Below are 11,923 nucleotides of genomic sequence, written 5' to 3'. Positions count from 1 at the left end.
ATTAGTGTTTACTGCTTAGGGAGGAGCAGGTTTGTTTTGTTACAGACAGCCATTGGACCAAGTACACAGACCAGTGGCTCTTACTTAACCCCTTAAAGACCGCACCATGTAAATGAACAGACTAACAGCATGGTCCAGTCAGTTTTATACGTGACCCGCGATCCTAAACTAAAAACCCCACTTGAGGAAGGCGCAGCCGTGAAATAGACACTTGCATCTGGGCTTTACTCAAGCAGGAGGCGTAGTGCTTAACGGTTACAGTAACCACTGGGCACTAAGCCTGATGGTTACATTGTTATTATAAGCTTGGCAACTGAACAGTCTATCAGGTAAAAAGCTTGATGGTGTCAGTCTTTCCCTGAGGCATACGGCCCTATAGTTACAAATGTCGGTTGCACCCTAACAAGATGTGGCAGGGCATGTGAATCAGGGCTCTCGTCATGGCCATGCAATGGAGGCCATTAAACAGTCTCTTCCCTCCTCCCAACTGTCATCTTCCCCTGCCTCTTGCTATCTACTCTGCTTGACTGAGCCTAGACATCTGACTAAGGCTGAATGCGCATGGCCGTTTTTCATGGCCGTGAGCAGTCCGTGGAACCACGGGCTGGATTCCTGCTGAGAGCACTTGTATAGATCATACCAGTGTATTAATGTATTGTGGCGGCAGCAGGGAGCGCACGGCGTCATAGCAACCAATGACGCCGTGCGCTCCTGCTCTCAGCAGCAATCCAGCCCATGGTTCCACGGACTGCTCACGGCCGTGTGCATTCGGCCTTATCGTGAGCCACATCACTGATTGGTGCTGGGCCCTTTTACACAAGAAGACACGTAACAGAGGACAGACATCATACATGACTGCTGGGCTCCCTCTGCACTCTCAGGGACACCCGCACGGATGAAATAATTGGGGTGGCAGGTCTCCACTAGGGTTGCCACCTGCCTGGTAAACCACTGGGGTAGCTGGTATTACAGGGAGGGGTAATCTGGAATAATGTGGCAACTTTACATGTAGTTCATTCATTATATAATAGGTTAGGCTGACCACTTTCATAACCCCCCAAAAAGAGGACACCATATTATGATATCAGAGAATATTACAAGAATGAGGTAGAGGACTATAAATCCCAGCATGCCCAGGTCTTTATTATAGGATATTGGAGGGCATTTCAGCAACGGGCATAAGAGGAGAGGATTATAACTCCCAGCATGTCCAGGAAGGTATTATGGGATATCAGAGGATATTTCAGGGAGGGGGTATAAGCAGAGAGGACAATAATCAGTGTCGTACTGGGGTGTCTAGGGCCCACTAGTAAAATTTATTCTGGGGTTTCACTACAGATACCTGCAAATATTACCCGTTCACACAGTGGCAGCCAGCAGCCAGACCCTACAAGGTGATTAATTATAGGGGTCCCGGCAGCGACTTCATGAAGCCAGATACTGGCTGGCATGTTGCTGTGTCTACAAGTCATCTCAGCCACCCAATGCATTCATAATAATAAGCTATTAAAGGAGTTGTCCATTTTCACCCAGGTAGTTCCCTGATATTAGCATTGGAGCATTTTATGCTCCAGTGCTCTCCCTTGCCCTGCTAGGCAGCCATTTTACAGGCTAGGGCAGCGCTACAGCCCGCCCATTAGTGCCAGTCACCTGATCTAATAAAAAGCACGGAGAGAGCATCGGAGCAAGAAATGAGTGGGAGAAGAAGAGGATATGCCCCTTTAAATAATCTACCCAGGTTTTATATGGACATAGGCTGGATGAGATGATGTATGCTGCCTATCTATAGGTAGAGCAGTCACTCTACTGTGCCATATGCCGGAGGTGGGGAACTAGAGGGTGGGGAACTATTATTACCGGAACCCCCCCCCCCTTTAAGTTGACAAGCTGTGCATTGTGCAATCATTGCCCTCGGGAGGCAGCTCCTGTATTACACGTTATCGGCCACAGGTAGGGTGACCACGTGTCCCGGATCGCCCCGGACAGTCCCGCATTTGGAGAGTCTGTCCCGGTTCCTGGTCACCCTCATTCCGGGACAATGCAGTGTCCCGGAATAACCTGAGCCGCCGACCGCCGCTTCCATAGATGCAAGGGGCCGGAGATGAGCGCTTCTATTGTGGAAGCGCTCATCTCCAGTCATCTGTATTGCAGTCCTCAGGACAGCAATACAGATGGCTGTGCAGTAGAGCAGGGGAGGGAGAGGCACTAGGCCTGCAGCCTATCAGAGGCCGACGCAGGCGCCGCGATGATGTCATTGCGCCGCCTGAGCCGTACAGTGCGGGACACAGGCCGGAAGAGGCCTGCATCACATCGCTGCCAAGGAGGTAAGTATAAGTGTTATTTGTATTTGTTTTTTGTCAATACTGGTGGCTACTGGCACATGATGGGGGGGCCCTATGGCTACTGGGACATGATAGGGGGGGCCTATGGCTACTGGCACATGGTAAGGGGGGCTCTGGCTACTGGCACATTATAGGGGGGCCTATGGCTACTGGCACATGTTGATGGGGGGGGCTCAGGCTACTGGCACATGATAGGGGGGCTCTGGCTACTGGCACATTATATAGGATGGGCTCTGGCTACTGCCACATGATATAGGGGGGGGGGGGCTCTGGCTACTGGCACATTATATAGGGGGGCTCTGGCTACTGGCACATTATATAGGGGGGCTCTGGCTACTGGCCCATTATTGGAGGACATCTATGGGGCACTTATTACTGGCACAATGGGGACACTTCTTACTGGCATATTTTATACTGGGACACATTATGGTGGGTACTATGAAGAAGGTGGGAGAGGAGTACTATGGGGTCATCTACAGCAGTGTTTCCCAACCAGCGTGCCTCCAGCTGTTGCAAAACTACAACTCCCAGCATGCCTGGACAGCCTTTGGCAGTGCAGGCATGCTGGGAGTTGTAGTTTTGCAACAGCTGGAGGCACACTGGTTGGGAAACACTGATCTACAGGGCACTGAGAAGGGGTATTGTATACTTACAAATTATGGGGGACACTGAGGGCATCTACTGAGGCACTATATATATATATATATATATATATATATATTAGGGAATTTTATACTCGTACATTATGGGGGGCACTAGGAGGGAGAGGAGAGAGAAGCGCTATGGGGGCACTATATTGGTGTATTTTATACTGGCACATTATGAGAGCACTATAGGGGCATTGGCTCAACTGGGGGCATTACAAAGGGGTATTTTTTTGCACTGTCACATTATAAGGAGATTTATTTCTACTGGGGGGGGGGGCATTATGGTGGGCTTTATTACTCCCCCATGGTATGACCCCCTAGTAGCAGCACCAGCCTCTCCCTGCTTTGCGATTCCTCTGCCCATTCTCCAACTTCTTATTATGAAATCTTTCTCATTAGGATAAAACAGAACATCGGCTCCGCCGAGCCCCCGGCCAAGTAACTGTAAGTTTTCATATGAAATATGTTTGTTATACACATATAGCCTACACCAGTGATGGTGAACCTCTTAGAGACCGAGTGCCCAAACTGCAACCAAATACCCACTTATTTATTGCAAAGTGCCAACACGGCAATTTAACCTGAATACCAATATAGTATATCTTCCATGTACTTTATCATTTAGCTATAATAGCTTAATAGCCTACATTCAGTGCGCTGCCTGTGCTGTTCATAGTGCGTCCTGTGCTGATGAATGGCAGGAAAAGTCTAAGGCATATTGGTACGCCATAGACTTTTTCCAAGGCGCGGGTGCCCACAGAGAGGGCCCTGAATGCCGCCTCTGGCACCCGTGCCATAGGTTCGCCATCACTGGCCTACACTGTGCCCACAATATACAGTATACCGCTACACCGTGCCCCACAATATACCGCTACACTGTGCCCCACAATATACAGTTTCTTCTGTAAAAGTCATCAAGTGTCATGGGGGGGGGGGGGGGGGGTGCCCTTATTGTTTTTCGCCCCAGGGCCCCATTTCACCTAGAACCGGCCCAGTCTCTAGTATGTTTGATGAAATGCACTTGTGAAAGTAAGTGTCCCTGAACGGCAGTTAGGAGATGTGGTCACCCTAGCCACAGGGGGCGCCTCGGAACTAAAAGAGAACTTTTTGGACCTGTATTGTGCGACACTGGCTATGAGCGCCGCATCATTACAAGCACGCCTCCCCTATGTATATGGTCCAGGTCAGCCCCGGCCTCCATCTGCCATGGCCATATACTCCACAGGGCCACAGCTTCCAGCCGCAGCTGTGTGACAGGGGACCAGACGCGAGTCAGCGGCCGCAGCTTCTCGCACATTTGACTATTTCTGTCCCTCCTCGCTTGCAGTGTTCCTGCGCGTGGTGGACTGTACCATCTGCTCGCTGCAGTGCGGGGAGAGCTCTTTGTTGAGGAGATTTGCCGGCCTTCCTTATTAGGGTATTGGATGCTTAGAACAGAAGGAGCAGCGCCGTATAGTAAAGGTACAGCCTAGTGCCCCGCGTGTGGAGTTCACATCTCTCACAGGGGGAAGGAACAGGTCTGCGGTCAGGCGCCCCCCCCCCTCCTTGCGGCCCTTGTAGAAGTCTTGTGTGGGGGAGACACACGGAACAGCCGGTCTGCGCCTTATGACAGCTCCGCAAGGTGCTGAACGGACAGAAGCCGGAGGGTCCGGACGGGAGCAGACCCTGACGTCCTGTACCGGAGCGGAGCCTGAGCTGAAGCCTCTGCCTGTGCCCGCCCGCCTGCCCATGCTGCCAGTGACGGTGCCCCCTTCTTTGTCCTAGGTGCTGCAGACCTGTGCCCCCCTCCCGGGGAGGAGTTCGGGCAGGGGTCAGACTGCCATGCACTGATTGCCCTCCTCCCTCCCCGCCATCCCCAGGACATAAATGATAGAGGATACCATGACTCTGCTGTCTCTGCTGGGCAGGATCATGCGCTACTTCTTGCTCCGACCGGAGACCCTCTTCCTCCTATGCATCAGCCTGGCTCTCTGGAGCTACTTCTTCCACACGGACGAAGTGAAGACCATCGTCAAGTCCAGCCGGGACGCCGTGCAGATGGTGAAGGGCAAGGTGGCCGAGATCATGCAGAATGACCGGCTCGGGGGTCTCGATGTCCTGGAGGCAGAGTTCTCCAAGACCTGGGAGTTCAAGAGTAACAATGTGGCCGTGTACTCCATCCAGGGCCGGAGGGACCACATGGAGGACCGCTTCGAGATCATCACCGACCTGCTCAACAAGAGCCACCCGTCCATCTTCGGCATCTTTGATGGCCATGGAGGAGAGGTAGGTAGAACAAAGAGGGATGTCCTGCATGAGACTGGGGGCAGAGGGTCCAGGTGGGTCCAGCCTGGTGGTGGGCATAAGTGAAGCTGCACTGTGGGCACTGGAAGGATACATCAGACCACCACACACTTATATGACATAATGGGCTGGTATTCTGCATTGGTTGTGCCAAATAACTGCCATGCATGTGCCACCACCGCACAAGTTGGGTCATGAAATGTGTCAGATTTACCATAAGTGTGCACCATTATTTTGGCACAAACTTGCTGTAAAGTGAACCAAGAGGTGTCCTCAGGAAAAGTGTCTACCACCTTTAGCAAAAGGTTGCCTATTGATACAGCATGTGCCACTGTGATCAGTTGGGCACAATTTCTGCCTGCCTTGTCTAGTTTTATGCCGTCCATGTCCAACGTGCCACACTCCATAATGGCATCCAGCACACCAAAGATATTAGTGCTCCATATAGACTAAGTACCAATTCTATGGCTTTCCTCATTGTGGTCTGAAAGGGATGTGTTTAGTCACAGGTAATGGTATTTCATCAGGTTATACTTCAATAATGACAGGTAGATGTGTCCTCGTCCCACCACCCAAGAGAAGCTTCCATAACATGGACCACATTTAGAGGAATCCACTACCTAGACCTATTGCAGAACTGAGCTTGTATAGGCACACAACCCCTCTTCCATCTATGGTGATCGGTGGGAGCTCTGGTGGTACGTTTAGGGGAAATCTTTATGAGATTCTTATTCCAACTATTCACAAAGTGTAGAGGAGAATTGTCCTCTGATGTTACTGCATTTGTCCGCTTTGAGTATGCCAATGGGAAATGCATCCAAGTTCTTGTTAGTGAAGTGGAGATGTGTGTTTCAATACATAGTCATGTGTCTGCTTACATTTCAAAGCCCCCTGAGATACAGAGGTTTCCCCAGGTGCGTTCTGCTTCTTCTCACCCTTGACAATGTTAATGTCATTGGGTGGACACTATAGTCAGAGCATTAGTATGTTCTGTGGGATGTAGCTCATTCTCTATAAATGTAAATACAGAACATTTCATTCTGCTGGATCATAGAAGGATCATCACAAATATCATCAAATGGCATCATTCAGAGGCATACCTAGGATATAATCTCTACAGTCAGATCTTAGAGATGATCTGGACATATTGGTCATATGGTCTGTGAGAAGGACATACAAATAAAGTGATCATTCATTCATGGGATCACTCATAAGAACGATCCCACAGCAGCAATTTAGACTAAGCTGGGCAACCAAAGAGTCTGCATTTTATTGAAATTGACTCCCTGGTCCTTGAACACTATGTTAAACGATCAGCACAATTCAGACATGTAGTTTCTCCCGACAGCAGATACAATTTCCAACATGGCCCATTTTGTTTTCGGCAGACCAAAATCTGTTCTCAACCATTGCAAATGATTGTTCTTGCTAGTTTAATCTGGTGTGTGGCCAGCTTTATTCACACATCCGGTAACAAAGCATGATATGTAAAGGATTATAAATTCAGACCCTCAAAGAAGAATTATAAAATTTATAGGATTGTCACAACTTCGCATTCTTATATAAACACTTTCTGAAAACACATTATGAAAGATTCCTCCAAACTACTAAAATCTTACTAAGAAAATACACTACATATTGTTCTCTGAGCGTATTACAGTGGTACTGCCGGGGAGACCAGTGACTAGATCTGACGTTCAGGAGCCCGGGGTGGCATTTACAATGCACAGTTGTTCACCAAGGCTATAGACTCATCCCTGTGGAACACTGAGCCACTACAACTAGAAGGAAAGCTCTGTAGATGCATAAGAGGTCCATCTGATCAGACACGGTGGTGCTGATGAGTTGTCAGGTTTCGAGTATACATACAGTATACATACAGTTGTGGAATATAAGGCTAGCAATGAGCTGTTGTTTTTTTCTGTAACGTTCCTTGAAACATATATGTTGAGATTGAGTTGTGTGTCATTTGCTTGAGGTTATTGTCTGGGGCTAAACAGCATTGGGAAAAAAGGGAGCATGTCATGGTGCAACCATAGGCTCATTTATCCCTAGGTTCTTTCTTTCATCCCTCTATACACATCTATACATTTATACAGTATTAATTTAAAGAGTTTGTCCCATCTGAACATGTCTAGCATATCCACAGGATACCTGCACCTGTCTCAAGAACAGGGGACAATTGTGTGCCTCACTGAATGGAGATGTGGCCGCTCACATGCAGCTGTCTACATCCACTGCTGTGGAACTTTTGAATGTAGCATGCTCAGCTATGCTTGAAAGTCCCTGAGCAGTAAATGGTCACTTTACTGCAGGTCCATTCACTGCAGTGGTCCCGTTCTTGAGATAGGGGACTTAGGACACATATGTTGTGCATTTACGGCATATCTTGTGGATGCAGATGAAGTTTTACAATGTAGAAGAAAAATATCTTTCTCTATGGAAATGATTGGGAGTTATGGACCTCACACAGAACTCTGCTAAGTTCAATGACATAATAATATTGCCTGAAATCCTGTTGAAATGTGGCCAGAGTGACTCTAGTGAGCTTTGGTTGCCCACCACAGTCATGTGACCTTGCATGACCTTCATTAGTTTTTAAACATTTTGAGCAGAAATGTTTTTGTTTTTTAGGGTACTTTCACACTAGCGTTATTATTTTCCGGTATTGAGTTCCGTCCTAGGGGCTCAATACCAGAAAAGAACTGATCAGTTTTATCCTAATGCATTCTGAATGGAGAGCATTCCGTTCAGGATGCATCAGTTCAGTCCCTCTTAAGTTTTTTGGACAGAGAAAATACTAAAAAAGTTTTCTCTCCGGCCAAACATCCCGAACACTTGCCGTAATGACGGATCCGGCAATTAATTTACATTGAAATGCATTAATGCCGGATCCGGCCCCAAGTGTTCCAGAAAAACGGATCCGGTTTTGCGGTGTGCGCATGCGCAGATCTTTAAAAATGATTTTTTTTTTTAAATACCGGACCCGTTTTTCTGGATGACAACTGGAAAGACGGATCCGGTATTGCAATGCATTTGTGAGACGGATCCACATCCGGATCGTCTCACAAATGCACCCGTTTGCGTCCGGATTGCTTGCCTGCCAGAATCCTCTTCCGCAAGTGTGAAATTACCCTTATCCTTCAGTATCCTGATTTTTGCTTTGTGTGGTTGGGCCTCAACCCTCATTGTTCCTCCCCTGTGTTCTACTAATCCCAGGTCAGAAGATATTGTAGGATAGGGTGGACTAGATGATATTGTAGGGTAAGGTGGACTAGAAAATATTGTACGGTGGACTAGAAGATATTGTAGATATTAAAGATATTCTAAAGATATTCTAGGGTGGACCAGAAGATTATGTAGGGTAGGGTGGACTAGAAGACATTGTAGGGTAGTGTGGACTAGAAAATATTGTAGGGTAGTGTGGACTAGAAAATATTGTAGGGTAGTGTGGACTAGAAGATATTGTAGGGTAGGGCGGACTAGAAGATATTGTACGGGGGACTAGAATATATTGTACGGTGGACTAAAGATATTCTAGGGTGGATTAGAAGATTATGTAGGGTAGGGTGGACTAGAAGATATTGTAGGGTAGTGTGGAATAGAAAATATTGTAGGGTAGTGTGAACTAGAAGATATTGTAGGGTAGGGTGGACTAGAAGATATTTTAGGGTATGGTGGACTAGAAGATATTTTAGGGTAGGGTGGACTAGAAGATATTGTAGGGTAGGGTGGACTACAAGATATTGTAGGGTAGGGTGGACTAGATGATATTGTAAGGTAGGGTGGACTAGAAGATATTGTAGGGTAGGGTGAACTAGAAGATATTTTAGGGTAGGGTGGACTAGATCAGTGTTTCCCAACCAGTGTGCCTCCAGCTGTTGCAAAACTACAACTCCCAGCATGCCTGGACAGCCTTTGGCTGTGCGGGCATGCTGGGAGTTGTAGTTTTGCAACAGCTGGAGGCACACTGGTTGGGAAACACTGGACTAGATGATATTGTAGGGTAGGGTGGACTAGAAGATATTGTAGGGTAGGGTGGACTAGAAGATATTGTAGGGTAGGGTGGACTAGGGTTGGGCGATATACCGGTATCACGATATACCGCGGTATTAAAAAAACGGCGATATGGCGATATCGCCGTTTCCTAAATACCGCGGTATTTTCTGACATCATCAAAGCGGTCAGCGCACATTGTGCGCTGACCTCTTCTAAACGTGCGTCCGCCCGCCCCTGCACCTTGCATAGCGCTGGGTAATTACTTCCTCTCGCTCCTGGCCTGCCTCCTTCTTGCTCCGCCTCCCTTAGTCAAGTCTCCACCCACCATCTGACGTCGTCATCCACCAGTGCCGGCTCTGTGTGTGGCGAACTGGCGATCCCCTGTGTGAGTACTGGTGTCTCTGGAGAGACTTTTTCTGCGGCTGTCTCACTAGTGTGTGCTCTGTCTGATGACGAAATTATAAACCTACTACTTCCTGCAGCGGCCGCCCTGACTCTCCCTCCTCCTCGCTCCCATAAGACCTTATTATAACGCTCCTTGTGGCCCCCCATACAGTGTAACGCCTCCTTGTGGCCCCCCATACAGTGTAACGCCTCCTTGTGGCCCCCCATACAGTGTAACGCCTCCTTGTGGCCCCCCATACAGTGTAACGCCTCCTTGTGGCCCCCCATACAGTGTAACGCCTCCTTGTGGCCCCCCCATACAGTGTAACGCCTCCTTGTGGCCCCCCATACAGTGTAACGCCTCCTTGTGGCCCCCCATACAGTGTAACGCCTCCTTGTGGCCCCCCATACAGTGTAACGCCTCTTTGTGGCCCCCCATACAGTGTAACGCCTCCTTGTGGCCCCCCATACAGTGTAACGCCTCCTTGTGGCCCCCCATACAGTGTAACGCCTCCTTGTGGCCCCCCATACAGTGTAACACCTCCTTGTGGCCCCCCATACAGTGTAACGACATCTCCCTGTGGCTGCCCCCATACAGTGTAACGACGTCTCCCTGTGGCTGCCCCCATACAGTGTAACAACGTCTCCCTGTGGCTGCCCCCATACAGTGTAACGTCTCCCTGTGGCTGCCCCCATACAGTGCAGTAACGTCTCCCTGTGGCTGCCCCCATACAGTATAACGTCTCCCTGTGGCTGCCCCATACAGTGTAACGTCTCCCTGTGGCTGCCCCCATACAGTGTAACGTCTCCCTGTGGCTGCCCCCATACAGTGTAACGTCTCCTTGTGGCTGCCCCCATACAGTGTAACGTCTCCTTGTGGCTGCCCCCATACAGTGTAACGTCTCCTTGTGGCTGCCCCCATACAGTGTAACGTCTCCCTGTGGCTGTCCCCATACAGTATAACGCCTTGTGTTTTTTTTTCTTTTAAATGGGCATTTATCGCGATATATATCGTTATCGCGATAACTTTTTTAATATCGTTATCGTCTGAATATTTTTGATATCGTCCAACCCTAGGGTGGACTAGAAGATATTGTAGGGTAGGGTGGACTATACCAGTATTTCCCAACCAGTGTGCCTCCAGCTGTTGCAAAACTACAACTCCCAGCATGCCCGCACAGCCAAAGGTTGTCCAGGCATGCTGGGAGTTGTAGTTTTGCCATAGCTGGAGGCACACTGGTTGGGAAACACTGGACTAGACTATATCGTAGAGTGGAAAAGTATTTGTGACACATTTTCAGACATTGCAGAGATCTGTTATTTTAATATGTCTAAAAAGCTATTGAAAATCAATGTAAAAGATCTGATATGCAGGAGTAACAAACAAGAGTGAACAAATGAAACAGTGAAACTCCGGGATTCAAAATAGCTTGCCTTGCATCCGCTGAGTGTTTAGGCACCATTTTTACATGCAGTTACCTGTGTGATCCTTACTGTTCAGGTATCATACCGACATATACAGTGTAATCATGAGGCCCGCGGCAGCTGACGACCCTCATTGTAGGCTTTGTTTGAGAGGCACGGGGACGTTGTGATTGCTTATACCGGTGTGCCTCTTCTGACATTAGAAACATTTTAGTGCTTCAAATGATTTCTCTTTGGAAATTACTTATCAAGGAGAAAGCTGCAGAGCTCCTCATTGATTTATATTTTGCTGTTGTACTTTGACATTAGTGCTCTAAATTTCCTTCAGCTGCTGTGTGAGATCAGGCGGGACGCCTTCCTGGAGCTGTGATTGGAGCTATCCGAAGCATCTGCACAAACAATAATCCAATCTATTTTCCCCACCACCTTGAACTAATTATAACGGGTCATTTTATATTTTTATTATGATAGGGTTTCCATTCTGTGAGTTCTAGGAAAATGCCTCCTGACTTTGTAATAAAAAGTTATAAAAGGTATTATAACAGTTAAGATGATAATTCTGTGTTGATGGCATGTAAGTCCAGTCCTGAACTGAGACTATAGTCAATTCTCTCATTATCCCTACTTGCCGTAATAGCAGTAAGGGTATATTCACATGTAACCGAAATTTTAGAAATTGTTCTATAGAGTTGGAAGGGGTTTCTAAAAAACCCTGCACATGCTGCAGAAACAATACTATTCCAGTGTATGGAGCAGATTTTAATATGAATTGGGAGGTAGTAGGTGCAAGTCCATACATTGAAGGACTCCTGAAACCCTGTCTGAAAGTTATACAGTTGCGCA

At 47.9% G+C, this 11,923-nt stretch overlaps 1 protein-coding gene across 1 annotated transcript in view; it reads left to right on the top strand.

Moving 5' to 3' along the window:
• The first annotated feature begins 4,365 nt into the window (after window positions 1-4,365).
• The window catches only part of PPM1L (protein phosphatase, Mg2+/Mn2+ dependent 1L), a 275,912-nt gene continuing 268,354 nt past the window's right edge, over window positions 4,366-11,923 (top strand). Inside the window, exon 1 of the mRNA XM_044289619.1 lies at window positions 4,366-5,254. Coding sequence (XP_044145554.1) covers window positions 4,856-5,254 — 399 coding nt within the window. The 5' untranslated portion in view covers window positions 4,366-4,855. The remainder of the gene's footprint in view (window positions 5,255-11,923) is intronic.

Source organism: Bufo gargarizans, chromosome 4 (genome assembly GCF_014858855.1).
Source record: "Bufo gargarizans isolate SCDJY-AF-19 chromosome 4, ASM1485885v1, whole genome shotgun sequence".
Lineage (NCBI taxonomy): Eukaryota > Metazoa > Chordata > Amphibia > Anura > Bufonidae > Bufo > Bufo gargarizans.
The sequence above is the reverse complement of the archived record's forward strand: the minus strand, read 5'-3'. Positions and strand labels throughout refer to the sequence as shown.